Source organism: Crotalus tigris, unplaced genomic scaffold (genome assembly GCF_016545835.1).
Source record: "Crotalus tigris isolate CLP2741 ecotype Arizona unplaced genomic scaffold, ASM1654583v1 scf7180000017987.690289119674:8195010, whole genome shotgun sequence".
Classification (NCBI taxonomy): Eukaryota; Metazoa; Chordata; class Lepidosauria; order Squamata; family Viperidae; genus Crotalus; species Crotalus tigris.
Genome location: NW_024096758.1, coordinates 5,752,086 through 5,774,816, shown reverse-complemented (window position 1 = coordinate 5,774,816; position 22,731 = coordinate 5,752,086). Strand labels below are relative to the sequence as shown.

Sequence of the window (22,731 nt, the reverse complement as noted above, 5' to 3'; positions counted from 1 at the left end):
TAGCCTGGAGTCCTTATGTTCCCACAAGCAATCCCAGTCCGCTCCCCTTGAATTCCATTAATTCTTTTATCTAATGCAGTGGTTCTCAACCTTTCTAATACCGTGACCCCATAATACAGTTCCCCATGTTGTGGTGACTCCCAAGTGGGTGTGGCCATCAATAAGAGGGAGTAGGACAGCTAGGGAAAAGGGAAAAAAATGGCGGACAGCGTGGTTTGGCGACCCCCGTGAAATGGTCATTCGACCCCAAATGGGGTCCCGACCCACAGGTTGAGAACCACTGATCTAATGCCAATTTAATACTGTCTGTTAGTTGACTAGATTCTTGTGTATAAGCATGAGCAATAAATTAGCTTAACTGGAACTTAACATGTCCTGATTCTTCAGGCCTGACAGGCTTTGTTTCATGAACAAATGTTGTAGTGCAGATATTAACAGAGATGTCCATTTTGATCATTCTGATTGTCTCAGCTGTGTATAATTGGAAGTGTTGTTGGGTTGATTCAAATAATATTTCCCAATGGAAAATCAATTCACAATATGTATACTGCTCATTATTTCTGACTAGGAAAGTAAAAGGAGGTTCCATGGGATTTGGAATAGCATTTTTAAAAGTGAATCTCAGAGAAGCTGAAAATCTGTAAGAAACTGAAGAGTAAGTACAGAAGACTTGTTGTAATATTATAGTTAGAGCACTAAACCACACAGCAATGCTGAATGAAATCTTCTAAGACTAGTTAGAGGAAATCTGCTTTAAAAAAAACTACCCTAATTTCCAGCTATGCAAGTAGTAAATCACTTTTGAAATCTTGCAAACAAATTGCAGAGACTTGTCCAGGCAGTTCTGGGGAGTTAGGATTGATTCAAAGGTATCAAAAGGTTAAAGTGGTGTTATGGTGGCTCACTGATTTGTAAGATGAAACCATTAAGTTAGAGTCAAAGAATAATCGACAATATTCTGAAGGAAAACTCTGGTTGTAACGTCCTGAGTTATTTAAAGGCCACAAATAGAACTTTTAAGAGATAAGAAATAGCAATCTGCTCACAAAATTATCTGATTTCAGTGAATTTCTCATTCACAGCTACCAGAGAATAAAACTAGTCAATAGTCTAGACTCCCCCCCCCCATCCAACACTCAGAGAAAAGATAGGATCTGAATAAAATTGATAATGATACACTAAGTGGATAGCCTGAATTCAGTATGCTAATCTAGGCTAAAATGAGTTTGGGTAAATTTGGTTATCTTGTGGGAAACCAAAAATTGTCTTAGCAATTGAATCAAGTGGTTCAGCGTAATGAGTTATGCAATGAAGTACCTATTTTTTTTGCAACTCGGGGTTAGCAGGTTGTCTGAATTCACTGGACCTAACCCAAAGTGCTTTTTCAAAAGGCAACTGGACTTTGTTTTTCCTTGAAGACGTTTCGCTTCTCAGCCCAGAAGCTTCTTCAGAACTGGACTTTGTTTTTCCTGGAAGCTTCTGGGCTGAGAAGCGAAACGTCTTCAAGGAAAAACAAAGTCCAGTTGCCTTTTGAAAAAGCACTTCGGGACAAGCATGATTGCGAGCATCTTCATGGTCACTGGACCTAAAATGCCAGTGAGCTACTCAACGTACCACCTCTTGCCTTAAGATCCCTTGGCAGCCGCCCCCGTTCCCCAAGACGACACTTTCAGACCTCGAGAGATCACGACGCCCTAGCGAAGCAAGAAGCCTCAATCTGTTTTGTTTTTTAATCGAAGGGCGGGGCTGGACCAATCCGCCTCCCTGTCAGTGCGATCCGCGCGATGGGAACTAGGCTTCGGGTGGGGAGTTCGAGAGACAGAGAAGGCAGAGCGTGCAGCGGCTGTTCCAGACGCTACTTTCCGAAGACGGCGAACGGCGCGCAGCCAGAGGGCAGAAGGAATTCGCTCGCTCGCCGGCAGCGGAAGCCAAGCCGAGATCCGCTCAATCGCTCCCTCTCCCTTCCCCGCCTTCTCACAGGAGATATTTTTCGGCTCCTTTCGCGCCAGAGAGGACGCGCGCTCTGCACGTGCTCAGAGAGACGCTCGTCACGTGCTCCCGGCCAAAACAGGAGGCGGCGGTTGTGCATTTTCGCCCCCTTCGGCAGGCGGAGCGAGGAGGATAGCCAGAAGGACGGGCGCGCGCAGGCAGGCAGGCAGGCAGAGACGCGACCAGCCAGGAAGGGGTTGTGACTGGCCCAGCCCAGTTGCAGCTCGAGGCGGATCGTAGCGGGGAGGAGGAGGAGGAGGGAGGCGGCCTGACTCGTTCGCCTTTGGCGGCTCGGTACGGCTGGGCTGCGATTGCCCTCGCCCGGCCCGCGCATACCTCCTCCCGACCCGGCGACGCCCATTCTGCGCTCGGTCCGGATGTGCAACAGTTTCCCCGAAGTTGCGCCCGAAGCTAGCAGGCGGACGCTCGGGGGGTTCTTGAGCGAAAGGGTGGAAGGACGAGAGCAGACAGGCTGGTAGGCAGCTCGCCCCGCGTGAAGAGCCGGAGAGGGCATCCATCCTTCCGCCGTGCAGACAGGAGATGCTCGGAGACGCCGTCCTTTCTGTCCTCTCGGCGCTGCGGCTGCTCGGGTTAGCCTCTCTCTCTGGGCAGGAGCCGAGGATGTCCTCCTGAAGGCCGGGAGAGAGAGAAAGGAAGAGTGGGCTTTGCTCCAGTATGGGCGCCAAACAGACCAAGGGTTGCTCGCTGCCCGGCTCCGCCGGTAGCGGTAGTAGCAGCAGCAGCAGCCCCCAGGGTCCCCTCTCCGCCAGTCGCCGACGGATTTTGCCTTCTCGGGAGCGCGGAAACTTCTTGGCGTCCCTCGTAGTACGGTCGAGTGAAAAGTTTGGCAAAGGGGCTGGCGGCAGCGGCGGCAGCCTCCCCCCGTACCATCGCCGGATCGTCCTGATCCAAGATATGCTGAGGATGGTGAAACAAGGCAGGCACGAGGAGGCAACTGATCTGCTGAAGTACCTGCGCCAGGTAAGAAGATGGGATCGCAGCAGGAATCTTGGGCGGTGGGGGGGGGGGACGACGACGACTGACACACTCCAACAACAGTAGCAGATGTCTGGATGCATGTACTGGATCTTAGTTCCTGCTGGGCATATTGGAGACGCTTGGCTTATTAGTATGTATTTAACCGAGAAAGCCAGAGAATTGTTCTAACCAGCTAATAGACTTGGGGTTTGACCCACTGAAGTGGAGGAATTTGGAAATGAGAAATTGAGAGTGGGTTATGGTGAAGTTGGCATAGCTACTGGCTGAGAGGCATTAGCCAATGTGGCAGATTGGCAAAGTTCTTCATTTGACTTTGAACCAGGAAGATTCTTGGGTATAAAACCAAGAGATACAGTTGAAAAAGGAAGCTCTTGAATGAATTTTCAAAGGGGATTTCAGTAACTTATCTTGAGTGAAGAAGGGTTGGGGGTCCCTGAAAAGAGTGTCCTCTACATTCTGTAAGATCAAAATAGGATTATGTACCACAGTGAGCAAATAAAGAATAGCTGTTTGTACAAAGGTCTCTTCAAAGTAATGTTTGTATCCATTCAGTTCTCAGCTCTGTCACAGCATAGTCATTTTTGCATTTTCTTACTCTGTAGAGAAACTCAGGTAGGTTGGAGCTGACTGTGGACCTTCCCATTAAGGAGCTGGTTTCAGTTAGGGTGAAACTCATGGTAAGTCACCTTAGGAGATGAAAAGAAGATTTTCTTCAAAGTTGTGATAGAGTTTAGATCTTTTACTAAACCAGTAAAAGTTGCAAACCAAGCTTATCTAAGGTCTAAAATCTATCTAATGCCACAGTAAAGCATGGTTCAAGCTGTGGCTCAGTCATTGTTTTCTTACCATTGGTGGGCTTGATGACCCCTGGAAAGAATTGTATGGGATATTTTTCCTGTCTGGCATTTAAGGGGCTGTGTAGAAATCCAGGTTTGAAGGGAGAAGTGATTCAGAACATCCGTAGGTGCACATGTAAGCATCTGTTGGCAACTTCTTAAAGGTGCCGTATTTTTCCCTGGGCTTACATGGCTCCCCTCCACAGCTGTCATATGTTTCAAGGAAAAGAGAACTTGAAGGGTTGTCAACAAATGTTACATGCATGTTTATGGGTCCTTTGGATCATCTTTTTCTCTTCAAATCCAGACCTCTGCATGGCACTAAAAGCAATAATAAAGGAAGTGTCCAGATTTAGAGCATAGCATTTTGTTAGACAGATGGATGGGTTGAAAACAATTGGACTGCAGAATCTGCCCAGTGAAACTCCTAGATGTAACCTATCAATTTATATCACATTTATTTATGTGGAAAGTATAGCAAGGATTATTTGATTGACTTTATTCTGTGTCTGACAGAGAGAAATTCTGGCACTCACTACTGTATCTGATGTGTTCAGGTTTTTCTCTCTTCTCTAGATATGTTGATTCATAGCATGCAGATTTTCCTTCAATAGCAAAGGGAGCCCAGTTGATTTGCAAATGTATATACAGGAAAAAAGATTCTAATATGGAAGATTATTTGTATATCAGCTATAAAGATGGGGGGATTTGAGGTAGATGAATCTTATGCCATACTTGCCAAGATCAAATGCAAATGCTGGTATAATTGATTTCTCTTTTGCTTTGTTTTTTGCTATAGTACAGAGATTAACAACATGTTTAAATCCTGCTGCCCGATGTTTCTTGGCAGTAATTGAATTACATTTGTTGAGAATTAATTAAAGGGAGTCTGGACTGGCCTAGTGACCCTGTGGATTACTTGACTTATTTCCTTGCACCGTTGCAGTGCACGGAGCCCCACAGGAGTACATTTCATTTAAGTTGGGTTAATAAATTTAATTTCTCCTGTTTAAAATTAACCTCAGCCTCCCAAACCTATATAAATTATCTTTTTTGGGTGCTGAGAATTTCCAGTTTGTCCCTCTCCCATTACAGTTTCCAGCTTTCCCCCAGAGCAGGAATTGTTTTTAATTTGTTATGTTCCTTTAGAAGATCTTAGCCAAAGGGTCACCAGTTTAGCTGAATTGGATGTTCCAGAGAGGGAATACAAATGATAGAATTAACAAAATAAGCTCTGTTCTGGTGGGAACCATAATAACTGACAATATCAGAGACATTCAAATCTCTTGATTGTCTGGCTATTAAAATCCTTTTCCATGTGTGGTTTCTTCAGCTCAGCTTGGCAATTGCTCCTTAGGAAGACTTCTTATTTATTGAGTTTCTTAAAGTAGCATTTCTAGGATAGATTCCCCCCCCCCACTGCACTAAAATGTAAAAAAAATGTAAAAAAAGTAGGACTGAAGATTGGAAAAACAGTCTGAAAAAAGGCAAGTTGTAGGTGCTTCATCATTGAAGGGTTTTAAGAAAAGACTGGACAGCCACCTGTGGGCACGCATGCTGTCGCCCCAGTCCTACGCCTTCAGCTGGGTTTTATAAAACCTTTCTCTTTAGGCCTCCACTGCCATGTGCACAAAAAAAAAAAGGTTCAATCAATTTCAACCTCTGGGGGGGGGGGAAAGATCTCGCAAAGTTGGAATTGATTGGTTGAACCCAGTCTGCCATTACCACTGCAGCCATGCCCACCTAATTGGCCACACCCACCCAATGGGCCACACCCACCCAATGGGCCATGCCCACCCGGCACTCAACGATACATAAGTGGGTTTTAGGTTGCAGTTTGGGCACTCAGTCTCTAAAAGGTTCACCATCGCTGGTATACGGTCTCCTGCCTGAGCAGGGGGTTGGGCTAGAAGACCTCCAAGGTCCCTTCCAGCTCTATTCTGATTGATTGAGACCAGAACCAAGTCTTGGATTGCAACAGATACTTTAATATTATTGAGATGAAGGCTAGAAAATGGTTGGATTACGATAACATGTGTTATCATTTGCTAATAAAATAACCCCATGAGGGAGGGGTGTTTGTGCATTTGCAGAGGGGCTGTCATAGTGAATGGGGCCAGCTACAAAACATTACTTTTCCAGATGAGTACACTTCCCAAGAATTGCTCTAAGCTGCAGCCATTCATCGGTTTTATTTTCTAAGAATTCCTGTGGGGACCCAAATGTCTGCTGGTTGCAGGGACTTTGCTTTGCAATGTACTGAATTTCCATTTCTTTAAAATGGATATATTTAAAAAAGAAAAAAATTGAAGCAAGGAGCTTAGCAAATACCATAGAAGGTGACTGTAGGCAAATTGGTGCCCAAAGGCATAAGTTGCCTTCTCGTCACCTAAGCTGTTTAAAATTCAAGGTACGACGACGTGTGTGTGTGTGTGTGTGTGTGTGTGTGTGTGTGTGTGTGTGTGTATGGGAGGGGGAGTATCTTTTAACATTTTATTCTTCAACCCCCCATTTGTAGCAAACTCCTTGCACAGTTGCCCCTTGCACAGACCTTTTCCCTTTATAGAGTGGCCATGCAGCTACTATAATTCGGTTTTATGGTTCCTGGTGTTTTGATTTTTGCTTGGAAGGAACAGTCCCCAGTTGAGAAGACTTATGTATTTCAGGTATGCTTATACCTGCCGTGATTGCATTAAATTATTACTGATTACAGCACAGCAGTTTGCCAGCGTCGTATTTGAAATCTCGGCTCTGTATTCAGTGCTTTTCAAATGCTATTAGTGACACAGGCTAGCTAAAGACTTATTTGCTTTATTTGTTGGGAGATTCCAAGGTGTGGAATGTTTAAAAGTTTGCAAAAGCTGGCTCACCCATGTGAAGTAGCACTCTTAGAAGCTGTTGGCCCATTTATTCTCAATGTTTGCTGATAAACTGGGCAAATGTCTGTTCCAAATGCTAGGACAAATGTTCTTTGTAAGGTGTTGAACCTGACACAGTGGCTGCTGCGTGCTCCTTTCCTCTCATCTCTTGGGTAGGCAAGAGTTAAAAAGGCCCAGCCCAGAGCATGTACTATGTAAGTTGGAAATCCTGTATAACCATTGTGCAAATTTGCCCTTTCTCAAGAGATGAAAATGAAATATTAATTCTTAATAAAATGAAGGGGGATCAACTAAAGACTGCATAAAAATAAATAAAAGGGGGAAGGGATTTTTGTGGGCTCTATTCCAGATGCCTGTTGGAAGATGCTCATACCATCTTGTGCATTAATTCCTTCTATTCTTGGGAAGAAATACTGATGGGGAGGCAGAGATCAAAAACTCAGCTTGCCTGTTGCTAGGTGGACTGGTTTTCTACCAGTCCATTCATCAGTTGTGTGAAAATGGAAGCATTTGGAAGCTCTTAGAGTCATATGAGAGAGGATCAAGAGAAAGCCAAAGATGGAACCGTTGAAGCCTCAAGAAATAAAAGGATCTGGCACTTAACTGAGTAAAATAATAAGGGAAGGCTATTGTGGAAGAGACAGGAACAAATGTGAGTTCAGAATTCAACCTAAGTGAAGAAATAATAGGAGCAAAGCTTTGAGATGGGTGGTGGTTTCATATGTACATATATTCACATGTGCTCACTTTGTAGCTAGACTTGCAGCCATTTATGCTGTGAGGATTTATGTTTAATGCATAGCCTTATTGCTCAGCAAATGCACAAGTACAAATGCTAGCCTTGAGGATTAGATTGCAGGCCATAGAGGGGTATAATGGGAGTTTTCAGTCTAGCATGTAGGTCTGGAAGATGCAGCAATTCACAAGGAAAACAGTTGTATATTAGTCAGGATCTGCTTGGTGTGGGTGTGTGCTGTCTGGACAGATTGTACAATCTTTCTTCCTTCCTTGGAAGTTTTTCATGGAAGCTATTTTATGTCCCTGTCTCCATATGTTTCTACAAGGAAATGCATAATATAGATTGGGTAATCATAACCTACATAAACATAGAATCATAGGACTGGAAGAGACTTTAGAAGTCTTCTAGTCCAACCCCCTGCTCAAGGCAGGAGACCTTATATCATCTCAATCAAACAGTTGTCTAGTCAATTCTTGAAAGCTTCTAGCGATGGAGCACCCACAGCTCCAGGAGGCAAGCTTTTTTTTTTCATTAATTGATCTTGCTGCCAGGAAATTTCTCCTTAGTTCTAGGCTGGATCTCTCTTTAACAAGCTTCCACCCATTTTTGTTCTGCCTTTTGATAACCCTCTTTGCTGTGCCAAATACAGGAAGACAGCTATTATGTCATCCCAATCCTTCTCTTTGATAGGCTACATACCCCTAGCTCCCTCAACCGTTTATCATACGATCTAGCCTGCAGACCCTTTATCATCTTTGTTGCTCTTCTCTGCACACCTCCTAGGATCTTAGCATCTTTTTTGTATTGTGACCAGAACTGGATCAATATTCCAAGTGTGGCCTTATTAATATGGTATAAAGCAGTATTATTTCTTCTTGTGATCTTGATGCTATCCACCTGTGGATGCAGCCTAGTATTGCATTGGCTTTTTTTGGTAGCTGCAGCACACTGCTGGCCTATATTTAAGTGATTCTCCACTAGGACACCTAGACATCTAGAAAAAATACACTATGCGGTTGGACAACTGCTTTTCTTTGAAATTGCCAAATGGGCATTTAGGCCAGAAAAACATGGCTTTATAACTGAAAACTATACACCAATTGGATATCTCCTACCATATTTGAACACAGTATAGTACCCAAGGTGCTTGTTAGCACTGTTAATTGATAGTGGTAACAGTTATTGACAAGGACTTTGGATTGGCATGAAATCTGGAACAGTATTGCAGAAAATAACTATGTTTTATTGATATAGTTTCTGGTTAATTATTTCATAAAATAAATGTTCTGTACTATGGCATCTCTACTATATGTTGCATGCATCCTCTAAATACAAGTTCCAGACATTTATGGACCATATTCTCTGCTGCACTTTGTGGAGTACACGGGAGAGGGGGATGTGTAGGATGAAGTATATTATTTTGTCATTCTGTGCACTTTTATAGACATCCTTATTTTGTGCAGCCAAAAGTCTGAACCATGGCTTTGGGAACCAGCTCTGAAATGAAAATTTCATTTATTAGATTTATAAACCACTTTTTGTTCAGGTGTACATTGTAGCCCTCCCTCGTATTTTTCCACACAACAAAAAATCTCTGGGAGACGTGATTACTCAGTGTGGTTCTGTTGCCTGAAAGTAGACTATAACCTAGTTCTTTCTGTACTTTGTCTGACATCTTAACGGCTTAACTTGCACTGGCTGTTTTGAGTAGACATGCAAAAATGCTACAGTAAGAGCAGAAAGTTTAGAGTTCTACTCTTAAAATTTGGTACATGTAAAAAACAGATTGTATTGAGAGATTCATCTGAAACCTATTTTGATTCTACGGGATGGTGAGAGTCTCTCAGAAGCATCTTAGATGGAATAACTGTATTATATCATTTAAAAAAACACCGTCAAATATCTATAGTCTGTTATCCTAGAACAGTTTTCAGAAGTCCAATAAAGAACCACTTACAAGTCATAATAATGAGTAAAGGATTGGCCTATTAGATATTTACTTTGAATATTTTGTAAGTAGGAGTGACAGTGCAATTTTATCTGTTGCGTCATGAATTATTATTTATGTAGTAAATAATAAAATCAAATTTAGGTTTGTAACTAATTTCGCCCTAGTGCCAAAATTTCAGAATAGGTTTTATTTCACTGCTGAACAACCTGAACTGACTTTGCCCGATGCCATAACAGAGAATAAGGGGAATCTGATGGAATTTTTCAGTTTCCTTAAAAAAAGATTCTGCTAAAGTCATCAACTGAACTAGATAAAGACCCTTGAAAAATCTCCTAGGAAATTGCCCATCAGTTCCTTTCTTACCACATATAGCAGACTTCTCTGGCTTCCTGTTTTATCTGGGACACTACACATCCTCTTCTTTTTTTTTTTTTTACCGGTAATTGAAAAGTTTTATAAAAATTACAGTAAACCCAGCCACCCTAAACCCCCCCTCTCCCTCCCCCACTTCCCAGAGCTGAGTACAGGGTTACAAATATAATAATCAAACTCTAACTAACATTAACCAACTATATAAATAACCAAATCCATAATGCGCTTTAACTCCCCTTTAACATAGGTATAAACAAATTAAAAATAAACATAATAATATAAAAAAGTCAATATTATTAAACAATACAATATCCAAATTGTTAACAATACTAATACTAAAAATAATAATAAAACTAATAAAAATTCTATTATAATAAACTATTAATAATAATAATACTCTAAAATTTACATATAAACTAGATGGAACTTTTTAGTCCCATATTTATTCTGAATGTAATCTATCCATCCTCTCCAGACCGAAATGTATCTTTCTTGTGAATGATCCTTCAAGTAAGCAGAAATTTTCACCATTTCTGCTAAATTTGACACTTTAAGCGTCCATTCTTCTATAGTAGGCAAACAATCCTTCTTCCAATATTGCCCTACTAATAACCTTGCAGCTGTTATCAAATTCAACATCAAGTTAATTTCTTTAACATCACAATCTACAATAACACCCAATAAAAATAATTGTGGAGTAAACTTTATCTTTCTCCTAAAAAATCTTTTGAATGTTCCACCAAATCTTAATCCAAAAAACTTTTGTATTTCTACAAGTCCGCCAGATATGAAAATAAGTAGCATCCAAGCTACCACATCTCCAACATTTGGGCTGTAAATTAGGATACATACAAGACAACTTTTTAGGATCCAGATGCCATCTATAAAAAAAACATTTTGTAAAAATTTTCTCTTAAATTTTGGGCCTGGGTAAATTTTATGTTTCTAACCCAAATTACCTCCCATATATCCAATGGAATGGGTTCTTGAATATTTTGGGCCCATTTTACCATACAATCTTTAACTAAATCCATTTCCGAATCCAATTCTATTAAAGCATTATAAATTCTCCTTACATGTGCTCGATTTTGATCTTTAATCTGTATTACCAAATTCTCATCCATTAAGGTGATACCAACCTTTTGATCTAACTTCCACCTAGACAACAATTGATTATACTGAAACCAAGACTGTACAATATTTTCTTGCTTTAACTCAACTGACGATTTTAATTGCCAATCATTCCCTACCAATCTAAGTAGTTCCTTATAAGAAATCCTATCCAAATTCACACCCATCGATACCCTCTCTATCACGTGTTCAGGAATCCCCCAGATTGGTATTTTATAATTTAACTTATAATAATACTTCTTCCAGACACGCAATAAAGCACTTCTTAAAATATGAGATTTAAAAGCTTGGTCAACTTTTTTGTTATAAATTAAGTATGCATGCCACCCATATAATAAATTCCATCCCTCAAGATGAAGTATACTTTTATTTGTTAAATTAAGCCAATCACTAACCAATGTTAAAACCACCGCATCATAGTATAATTTCAAATTAGGCGCCTTAAGTCCTCCTCTTTCCTGTGCGTCTTGTAAGATCTTAAATTTAATTCTTGGTTTTTTCCCCACCCAAATGAATTTATTAATGCCCTTCTGCCATTCATCCAAATTGGCATCTTTTTTTTACACATCCTCTTCTTGACTTGTTTTCCTTGTTACCTTATGGGAGGAGGCTTCGTGGTATCTGTAGCAGAACATCCAGATTCAGCCATAGTTTCATTCCATACAGCATTAACCTTGTGAACTCTCAAGCTTCCTCCTTCCGTTATATATTCAAGATGGATAGTATTTAATATTTTGCTATGTATATGTAGGGATGTGGGTCTATGCATATGTTGTTCATAGTATGTTTAGGTGCACGTCATGTATGTGTTTCACTTTGAGAGCGGGCAACTAAATTTCATTTTTGATGTGTGCTGTTGTGTCCACAATAAAAAAATGACAATAAAGGTTATCTTATCTTATCTACTGGTGCCCCAAAATTATTGCATTCCACTCTTGGATCTACATTGCAAGAACCTTCCCTCGATGTTTCTAAAGAGGTAGCTGTATGTATTTGTTGCTGCACTACTCTGTGTTCCCTTCCAAACCCCAAATCATGGAGCATCTTAGCAAATAAGTTTATTTTCATGCAAGCTTTTAGGGATCACAGTCCACTCTGTCAGATGGGTGAGTTGAGTTTTGTGAATGAGATCTGTATCTATTCCTTTGTTCTCAATGCCTGTGGAAGGAATCGGCAGTGATTAAATATGGACCACTTCAGTTGCTGGTTGAGATGGTGGCATGAGACCTGGAACCTTTGTAAAGATCACCTTAGCATTTTGAAGAATTCCTGTTTTCTAAAACCATCTTCATCTAGATGCATTAGTTTTTGGCAGGCCAGAAAGGATAACTGTAGGGAAGAATTTATATTTCCGAGATGTCTACTTGGATCTGGAAATGATATAATCTCTGAACGGAGTGGACCATATGCCTTTTTCTGTGTCAGATCTAAATCTGCTTTGATAAACAATCTGCTAAGCTCTGCCTGAAAAAAGGGTATATTTGTAGGAACACCTTATCTTGCATGGAACTCTTTCTGAGATATTTCCCTAAAATGTAGGACATGGCTTGTGGCAGGGAATGGGGAGTCATTGTGAGTTTGAATGGAGACCATATACCAGTGTTTCTCAACCTTGACAATTTTAAGGCATGTGGACTTCAACTCCCAGAATTCCACAGTAAGGCATGTGGATTTCAACTCCCATAGGAACCCTGGGAGGAAGTGATCATGCAATATTAGAATTCAACATTATAGAAGCACAACCAATAGAACACAGTCAAACTAGAGTCTTGGACTTCAAGAGAGCTAATTTCAATAAACTTAGAGAGGGCTTGGGAAGGATTCCATGGATGAGAATCCTCAAGGGGAAAACAACTCAAGAAGCTTGAGGAAATTTTGAAAAATGAGATAATAAAAGCACAGTCTAGCACAATACCAACAAAGAGGAAAAACAACAGCTCTCAAAAGAAACCAACATGGCTGCATAAAGAACTCTCTGACAAATTGAAAGATAAAAAGGACAAGTATAGAAAATGGAAAGAGGGGAACATAACTAAGTCAGAATATCAGCAAATAGCCCGAGCCTGCAAAGATGAAGTGAAGAAAGCCAAGGCTCAAAATGAACTAAGGCTTGCGACCAAAGTCAAAAATAACAAAAAAAGCTTCTTTCAACATGTAAAAAACAAGAAAAAAGTGAAGGAAACGATTGGTCCATTAGTGGGTGGAATTGGCAAGAAGGTGACAAACAACAGGGAGAAAGCAGAACTATTTAACTCGTGTTTTGCATCTGTCTTTACACAAAGGGAAAAAACAGACCAACCTATCAAAAATAGTGCCATAAAAAACAAAACAGAAACACAAGTTAAGATAGGCAAAAAAATGGTTAGGGAGCACCTGTCCAGCCTAGATGAGTTCAAATCGCCAGGACCAGATGGATTACACCCCAGAGTTCTCAAGGAACTGGCAGATGTAATATCGGAGCCACTGAACTATATTTTTCAAAGATCCTGGAACACAGGGGAACTATCAGAGGACTGGAAAAGAGCTGATGTAGTTCCCATCCTCAAAAAAGGAAAAAAAATGGATCCAGGAAATTACAGACCTATCAGCCTGACCTCAATACCTGGGAAGATCCTGGAAAAGATAATCAAACAACGAATCAACGAACAACTAGAGGCAAACAAAGTCATTACTAAAAGCCAACATGGGTTTGTCAAAAATAGATCATGCCAGACAAATCTTATTGCATTCTTTGACCAAGTAACAAAATTAGTGGATCAGAGGAATGCTGTGGACATAATTTACTTGGACTTCAGTAAGGCATTTGATAAAGTAGATCACAACCTACTACTTGACAAGATAGAAAAATGTGGGGTAGACAGAACCACCACCAGATGGATCCGTAGCTGGCTGACCGGCCGTACTCAGCGAGTGGTCCTCAATGGAACTGCATCTATATGGAGGGAAGTGTGTAGTGGGGTGCCCCAGGGCTCTGTTTCTGGGCCCAGTACTCTTCAACATCTTCATCAACGATTTGGACGAAGGAATAGATGGGGAACTCATCAAATTTGCAGACGACACCAAGCTGGCAGGAATAGCCAACACTCCAGAAGACAGGCTTAAGATACAGAAGGATCTGGACAGACTTGAACACTGGGCACTAACTAACAAAATGAAATTCAATGGTGAAAAAGCAAGGTTCTACATTTAGGCAAGAAAAACCAAATGCACAAGTACAGCATAGGTGGCACCATGCTCAATAGTAGTAACTGTGAGAGGGACCTCGGAGTCCTAGTAGACAATCACTTAAATATTAGCCCAGGCAGTGTTCTGCAGGTGCAAAAGGCCCAACACAGTGCTAGGAGCATTAACACGGAGGGATAGAATCAAGATCACGTGAAGTATTAATACCACTCTTTAATGCCTTGTAAGGCCACCACTTGGAATACTGCATCCGTTTTGGTCACCAACGAAGTAAAAAGATGTTGAGACTCTAGAAAGAGTACAGAGAATAGCAACAAACATGATTAGGGGACTGGGGCCTAAACCATATAAGGAACGGTTTTTGCTAGAATTGGGTATGTCTAGTTTAACGAAGAGAAGGACAAGGGGGGGACATGATAGCAGTGTTCCAATATCTCAGGGGCTGACCATAAGAAGAGGAATTTAAGCTATTCTCCAAGCACCCTGAAGGCAGGACAAGAAGCAACGGGTAGAACTAATCAAGGAGAGAAGCAAACCTAGAACTAAGGAGAAACTTCCTCACATGAGAACAATTTCAGTGGAAACGCTTGCCTCCAGAAGCAGTAAATGCTCCAACACTGGAAGTTTTTAAGAAGAGACTGGACAGCCATTTGTCCAAAATGGTGTAGGGTTTCCTGCCCGAGCAGGGGGTTGGACTAGATGACCTCCAAGGTCCCTTCCAACTTTACTATTATTATTATTATTATTAATTCCACAGCCAGCATTGCTGGCTGTGGAATTCTGGGAGTTGAAGTCCACATGCCTTAAAATTGTCAAGGTTGAGAAACACTGCCATATACTATACTCTCTGCCTTCCATGCCACGCCCAGCTATAAGCAGCAGCTCTTACTAAAGAAGTCCTTGTTGGTAAAATGATTTGGCCTTGTGATGAAATATGATGCAATCTCTACCCTCAGGAGGGAGATTCCCTTACTACACTTACATTAAGCAAAAGATAAGATTTGCTAATTTTATGTTCTCTAATTTTATGTCCTTTATCATAAGACATAATTCTTCCAGAGCAAACCTTGGGTAAAGCCTAGAAGAAATTTTCACACAAAATATTAAGCATGACAGAGTAATGTTATTTTTGGTTACTGTTATATATGTGGCTTAATATACTGCTCAGATGTTCACTTTGTGAGGTTATGGTTTAGGAACTTATTTCAATAATGTGACTGAGTGGGTTGTATGAATACAATCATTCTTGTGTCCAACTGTAGATTGTGAAGTGGTGGTTATAAGCTTCATCACATCAGCTGTTTTAAGCAGTTCCCAGCTCTCTAAAGATGTTCCAAAAATTACAAGGAGAACTAGAGAACTTTGGTTCTCTAATTGGCCTTTGGATAATAATATGACTAGAGTGAAACATAGACAGAAAACTTTGGGAAGAATGGGAGATAACCTTTTCCAGGAAATTAGAGAATAAGTCAGTGTTGCTCTTATGCTACAATTGATTGAGAGGATACCTTTGAGAAGTTTCAAAAGTACTTGAGCCACTTTCATTTGCACTGCCTACTTCCTGTTGGTTTGTGCAGGGGGTAGTAACACCATCTGCTACCTGGCAACTGATTTTGTTATGTGTGTCCAAAATACTTTCTTCTCTGCCTCCCTGCTTATTGCCATGAATTCTCTGACATCTTTGCTCTGCATTATATCTGTGATAATACATCTATGCTTCCTCTGAAAACAAATCTGAGGATTTTAAGTACTGTGGGAAAGTTCTGTTTTCCCTCACCTATTTTCCACTTTGTCCTATATGACTTCAGAAGGAGCTGCTGAGGCTGTTGGAAGAAACCACAAGGGTAGGGAGAGGCATGATTTCTGGCTTCTTTGGCTCAATTATCCTGAAGAGTTTGTATAACTAACAATTATGTCTTTGTTCAGAGTTATTTCAGAGATAAGGCCAATGTGCTTTTCCTCCCCAGGCACTAGATCAAATAAGTGACCCAAAATGAAAGTCTTTCAAATGGAAGAACAAAAAGAAAAGCAAACTTTAAGGGGGGGAAATGCAAACATCCAGTAAAATATATATTTGAGTGTCTGCATTTCTGTGCATGTACACACACACACACACACACACACACACACACACACACACACACACTATTCTCCCACACAGACGCACAATGAAAGAATGTGTGGTGCATACACACACACTAGCACAACATCTGAGCGATGTGCAGTAAATAACAAGCTTGCCGAATGAATAATAATTTGACAAAAACTCTGAACTGTGCACGGGAGGAATCAGAGGGTATAACCTGGCATTCCAAGCTAAGCCACAAGCCTGGCTTGTTATGTCATCCAAATGTACCCTCCACAAATGTATCTATCCCTCTAGAATTGGTTACTATATTCCTCCTATCTTAAAGCTCTTTCTGTAGGGAGTAATTCTGCTCTGCCTCCAAAAATCTAATAAAAAAAATGGACTAGAATGAGATTTTCTGTAACATCCATGTTGTTGGCTCTAGGAAGATAATCATATGTTTTAAAATTTAAGATGTTCTTATGAGAAAGTCAGTGAATCAGATTCCATATGTAATTCCCTCTAGCAAATAAACGCATTCATAATTTTGAAATTCCTTGTTTTCTTGCATCTCCTCTTCCACTCCATATATTAGTGGAAGCCCTGAAATGTTGCTGAGTGATTTTTTTGGCAATTGAAAATATTCTGGGTTAATTCACATTAAACCTCAATTTAGTAAACGGGCTATCAGATCTGCTACTGAGAAAATCTGTAGGATCAGTAAGTTTTCAGTCTAGAATGTCTAATGGTTAGCTCAGCCACTTCATTTGCATTCACTGATGTAGTCAGAGACCTAATTCATATTACACTCCAATGGTGATGTGCAGATCCTGGTGTGGTGTGGCATGACTCATCTATTGTGAATATTCTCAACTTGCGATACTCTTCAAATGTGTGGTTTCCAACTCCCTCTCAATTCCCTCTCAACACAATCATTGCTGAGTATGTTGGGAGTTGAAATCCATGTACATAGTAGGTGCTCAGGCTGGGAAAGCCTATGTTATCTCCCAAGCAGTGTTAATTATTGTTAAGACACCATTATGATATGTAAACTTGGCTAAAAGTTGGCTGTCCGATATCAACTCAATGAGCTTGTTTTAAGATATATTCCAGAAAAGTAAATTTGCTAATTTTTTATGTTCTCTAATTTTATGTCTTTTTTCATGAGACATAATTCTTCCAGAGCAAATCAATCTAGCAGCCTAAGAGTCAGTTCACTGTCTGGTGCCTAATGGTTTTATACATATGTTCTTATGTCTTTTCCCACAGTTCAGAGCATCTGATTGTTGACATGTATGACAAAAAAAATCAAAAGTCTTCAACAGTCTGTTGCATCAGCTGAGAAGATCATAGGAAGCTTGCTTCCTGGTATTCAGAATGCTGGTTATCAGCACTTACATGTGCTTAGAGCTCAAAGCATTGTTAGAGACTCCACACACCCACTTTATGTCTGTTTCTGTCTAGCAGCACTACCCGATTCTGTAATAGCTTTGTTCCCTATGCCATCCGTCTGGTAAATTCTCAAGATTCGTTTTTTCTCTCCATGCACATGTATACATAACCCGAACTAGACTATTGTTTCTCTGTGTCATATAATATATGTGGGTATATGCATAATTCTGTATTTATTTATTTTTGCCATATTTATGTAGTGTATATCGGAGGTGGTGACCCTTTGAGAGCTGTATGCAACAAAATTTCATTTTAATGTATGCCAATTAGTGTACATTCAAAGTGACAATAAAGTTATTATTCTATTATTCTATCAGAGGTGGGGGAGAAGGTACAGTTTAGATCTTAGATATCAAGCCACTGCTTTACAGCTGCTGTCCTTTGCATAGCTTTGGCCATTTCTCTTGGTGTGACTTCCATCCTTCTTCAACATATGCCTAGCTGTTGTATAGTATTTATGTTAGGTGTATCTACTGGATTGAAACCATAAACACAAAGTTGTTTATTTGTATCTGATTTATACCCCGCCTTTCTGCTCTGGTAAGCATTCAGTGTGAATGTTTGCCAAAGCATGGTTAGCTATTATGGAAGTAACCATCGTATGTCTACCGCAGGGGTGTCAAACTCAATTTCATTGAGGGCCACATCAGCATTGTGATTGCCCTGGGGGGGCAGGTGAGTGTGGCCAGGATGGGTGTGGCCTACTGGCTGGGTGTGGATGGAGTGGGTGTGGCCTACTGGCTGGGCGTGGCCAGCTCTACATCATTTGTGTCAGGGTGCCTGTGGGGGCCTGGGCAGGAATGGGACAGATCTGAGGGTCTCTGGCAGAAAGGGGTGGGACCAGGGCAGAACCCATCAAGCCAGATATATGAAGTAGGCAACGGCCATTTGCTGGCCACTTCCAGGCGATGGTGCATTTCTTCATTCCTCACAAAGGGTGACACCTCCCCAGCACGCACCCAGGGGGTGGGGCCTATGCGGCAGGGGCTGGTTCCTCGCTGTTTCCAGACAGTCTTGTGGAGCTAAGACTGAATGCGTTTCAGCATAGATGACCACCACAAAATTTTACATTGGCTCCTGGCCAGGGCCAAGGCAGCAGGGGCCGTTCCCTCACTGTTTGGGGAAGATGGCTTCGTGGGCCACATGAAACCACTTCGCAGGCTGCATCCGGCCCCCAGGCCTTGTGTTTGACATGTCTGGTCTACCGTAATACTGAGCAGCTGGTGAACATTTGAAAGCTTGGTACAATTGGTGTCCTTTATGGAACTTCTGTTTTATGTTTCTGACTGACTGTTGTTCCTGATGGCAATTTAGCTATCCCAAATTTGTGAGGAAAGTCATTGCTTGTGTGTGCAGAAAGGCAGATTGCAGTTAAGTTTGACTCCCTTGGAATTTAATTAAAGGTATTTTTTAAAAAGACTCTTGGTGAGTTGCATAAAATATAAAAAGACAATTTAAAACATCCACAGTGACATCACTACACTGAAACGTTATAAATAACAGCAATAAAAAGCAGCCTCAAGCCAAAAGCAAGACAATAGTTAACCTTCAATAGTGAAAGTTAAACATGGCATCATAAAATCAGGGGAAGACATCAAAACAATTCCCTCTACAATAGTTTTTTGAATCATCATGAAAGAATAGGCTGGTCTAATCTCCACCAAGAGGATGTTCCACAGCATCAGTGCTATAAAAGAAAAACAACACCTTCTCACTTCAGCTCCTCTTGCCTTGAAAATGTGAGATTTGTAGCAGTTTCTGTTTAATCTGATCAGTTGGGATGGTACTGATTGTTGTGGGTGGTCTTGCGGATATCTGGGTACCAGGTCATAAAGAATTTCATAGGTCAAAAATTGTACCTGGAAACCAATTGGCAACCAATGCAGGATCTGCAAAACTAGTGTTATGTGCTCCCAATGCCAGGAACCAAAAAGTATATGATCCATTGTATGTTGGATCAATTGGAATTACCAAGTAATCTTTAAGGATAGCTCCAAACAGAATACATTGCAGTAGTCTAGCTGGGGTGGATGGATGATAAGGGCATGAGGTCAGGCACAAGAAATCGGGAGTCAGGATTAGATCCTCTAAACAAGAATCTGAACTATTAATGGTTAAGGCAAATTGGCAGTAGATAAGAGTCAACAGAATTCAGGGACTTCTGATTTGCCATTGCGGCTGCCGTGGCTACTGGAAGGCGAGCTCCGTCTTCCGCGTTTAGTTTCGTTCCACTGGGGGACCCTGGAAAGGGTCAAAAGTTGCCCTGTAGGGGCGACGAGCAAGGAGACGACCCCCAGGGAGCCCTCCAAACCGGCGGAGGAAAGAATGGCCATAGTAATATGGTCTGTCACTAGGCTGCAGATAGCCAAAGTCAAACTTACCACCAAGCACTTCGAAAGCAACGCAGATGAAACTGGGTGAGATCTGATCTTCTCTTTACCCTAAGTATTTTCTTTTCCTATAAAAGCTACCCAAAGTATCTTTCCCCCTGTGAGGAGAGAGGGAAGGGAATTTCTATCCCACCCTCTAAGAATAGCAGCGACTGACTACCCAGGGGAATTAAAGTACTAAAAGAATATCTTTAATCTAATTGGATTTATATTTTCCTGAAACTTGAGGATCAAAATATTTCCTATTTTTATTGGAGACTTTGCTTTTATCTAAAAAAAAGAAATAAAATTGGAAAAAAGATTATAAAATTTTGGACTTAAAAAACTTTAAACGGCATCAGTGACATCTTGTGGTGACACTTGGTATTACAACTTATTTCCAAAAAGAGACTTGGCTCAAAGCCCAGACCTTAGATAAGACTCTTCTGGCCTTGGCACCACCTGTGAGAAATTCAGCTGTAAGAGAACAGCTGGGTGGCATAACTGGCCTACTTGAACTGTGAATGTAAACCTTTATTGACTTTCAGAGTTATATGTGGGGAATTGCCTTCCTATCTCTTTATTTGAGGAATATTGGTTACTATATGAGATGATGAAATACCTTGGACTATAAAATCTTGCTTGACAAACGACTTCTACTATAAAGACTATTTATAAACACGTGAAAGAGATGGATGAGGACCAGGAAAAGATTCTTTCCATGTTGAAAGCAATACATGAAACTATTCTTTCAGCTTGTAACAAAATAAAACGTTACAGAAAAGAACAAAATGTCAGCTTAGAAGAGTCAATAGAATTCAAGGAGGGCTGGACTTATATCTCTTGTAGGCACAAAAAGACTCCAAACTGATAACATGCTTGATCCCTCCCTCGGCCTCAGCCTGGTCATGAGTCACAGTAGTCAGATCCTCCTGCCTAGCACTGTCACAACTGATACTTCAGCAAAGCTGAACATAGGCCCTTCTGCCAATCACTTCACCTTGCTAGTCCAGTGGAAATTATGAATCCAGAAGAAACCTCAGTTGGTGAACCTACTTCTTCAGGGGTAAAGCTTGTCCATCTATGAACAACTGTGGCAGCATCTAAGAATCCCAGTGTATCACTAGCAAACTAAAGGTTTCAGACTGTTATTTTCCTTCCAGATCCTAACAGTTTCTAAATATCAGAAAATAACTTTGACAGCATCTCTCATGGTCTGGAGTGGCAATATAGGGTTGGATGATATCAGCACACTGATGATGCTTGACCTCAAATTGTTGAATGACCTCTCTCAGTGGCTTCATATAAATATTAAAAAAGCAGAAGGGATAGAACCAATCCTTGAGATACCCCATCTATCAAGTGAGGTGGGCTGACTTTACTCCCTAGTCTTCTCCCCCTGACTGCAGAAGCTTTCTGCATCCTCCATGTTAATGATCAAATGATTTTTCACTGTAGTTTACAACATACTGCTACAGATAGTCCTTGAGTTATGTCCACAATTGAGCCTGGAATCTTAAGTGAAGCTATCCTTATTTGAGGTATTATATGACTACCGATGTGATTGCTTGGCTTAATGAGTGCAATCATTAAGTGATTGTGTGTTAAGTGATTGTGTGGGTTATTAAATGGACAGAGTCCCAGGTATGAAACAAGGAGTGTCTTAGGGGTGGAGGTTGGGGGGGGAGGGAGATCCTGGGAGATTCTGCTGAGAATCCTCCATACCAAAATGTAGGATTTTGAGCCATTGAATGAAGGGACACTCACATGTAACCTTCCCCAGGCTTCTCAAAGCTTTCCCTACCCATCTCAGGCACTCTTCACTTCTAACCTTACTGCACTGCCTCTGCTTGGATTTCAGCTCCATCTTTTCTCTAGAGGCTCACTGAAAGAGCTGCCTGCTGAATGATATCAGCTCCCCTTTGTACATGGAAGGGAATGCCTTTGGCGGGATCCAGGAATGGGCCTCAGATCTTCATGATATCAGCTCCATTTCTCTACGCCGTCAAAGGAACTCAGTTCTTCTCCATGTCCAGAAGGGAACTCCTTCCATGGGGTGCAGAAACAGAGCTCAGATCATGAGGAACTGAGCTCACTGAGGGAATTCAGCTCCCCTTGGCAGGCAGCTCTTTCAGCTAGCCCCAAGAGATGAGAAGGAGCCCTCTTGGCAGGTGCTAGCAGCTTGCAACCTTCCATGCTGGCTTTCCCACTGATTTTCTGGGGAAGCTGACAGAGAAGACTGAAAATTTATTTATTTATTTATTTATTTATTTATTAAAATTTATAGACCACCCCACTCCCGCAGGACTCCGGGCGGCTAACAATAAAAGCACAATATAACTTAACAAAACAAACAATACAATAACATTCATCCAGGGGTCAGATTCTATAAACCCCAGGCCTGCCAGAAAAGTCAGGTCTTAAGCAGTTTGCGGAAAACCAACAGGGTGGAAGCGGTCCTAATCTCCGGGGGGAGATGGTTCCAAGACGTGGGTGCCATCACAGAGAAAGCCCTCCTCCGTGGCCCCGCCAAATGGCACTGCTTGGCCGACGGGACCTGAAGGAGGCCCAGCCTGTGGGATCTAACCGGACGAAGGGAACTATGAGGTAGTAGGCGGTCTCGCAAATAGCCTGGCCCTGAGCCATATAGAGCTTTAAAGGTAATAACCAACACCTTGAATTGGACCCGGAGACCAATAGGCAACCAGTGCAGCTCACGGAGGATAGGTGTAATGTGGATGTACCGAGGAACACCCACTATCA

The 22,731-nt window shown here is 41.4% G+C and overlaps 1 protein-coding gene across 2 annotated transcripts in view; it reads left to right on the top strand.

Annotated features, from left to right (window-relative positions):
* Positions 1–1,811: 1,811 nt before the first annotated feature.
* The window catches only part of LRRC75A (leucine rich repeat containing 75A), a 69,176-nt gene continuing 48,256 nt past the window's right edge, over positions 1,812–22,731 (top strand). For both annotated transcript variants that reach the window (XM_039346163.1, XM_039346162.1), the window contains exon 1: positions 1,812–2,970. In XM_039346163.1, the coding sequence (XP_039202097.1) occupies positions 2,665–2,970 (306 nt within the window). In that variant the 5' untranslated portion in view covers positions 1,812–2,664. The remainder of the gene's footprint in view (positions 2,971–22,731) is intronic.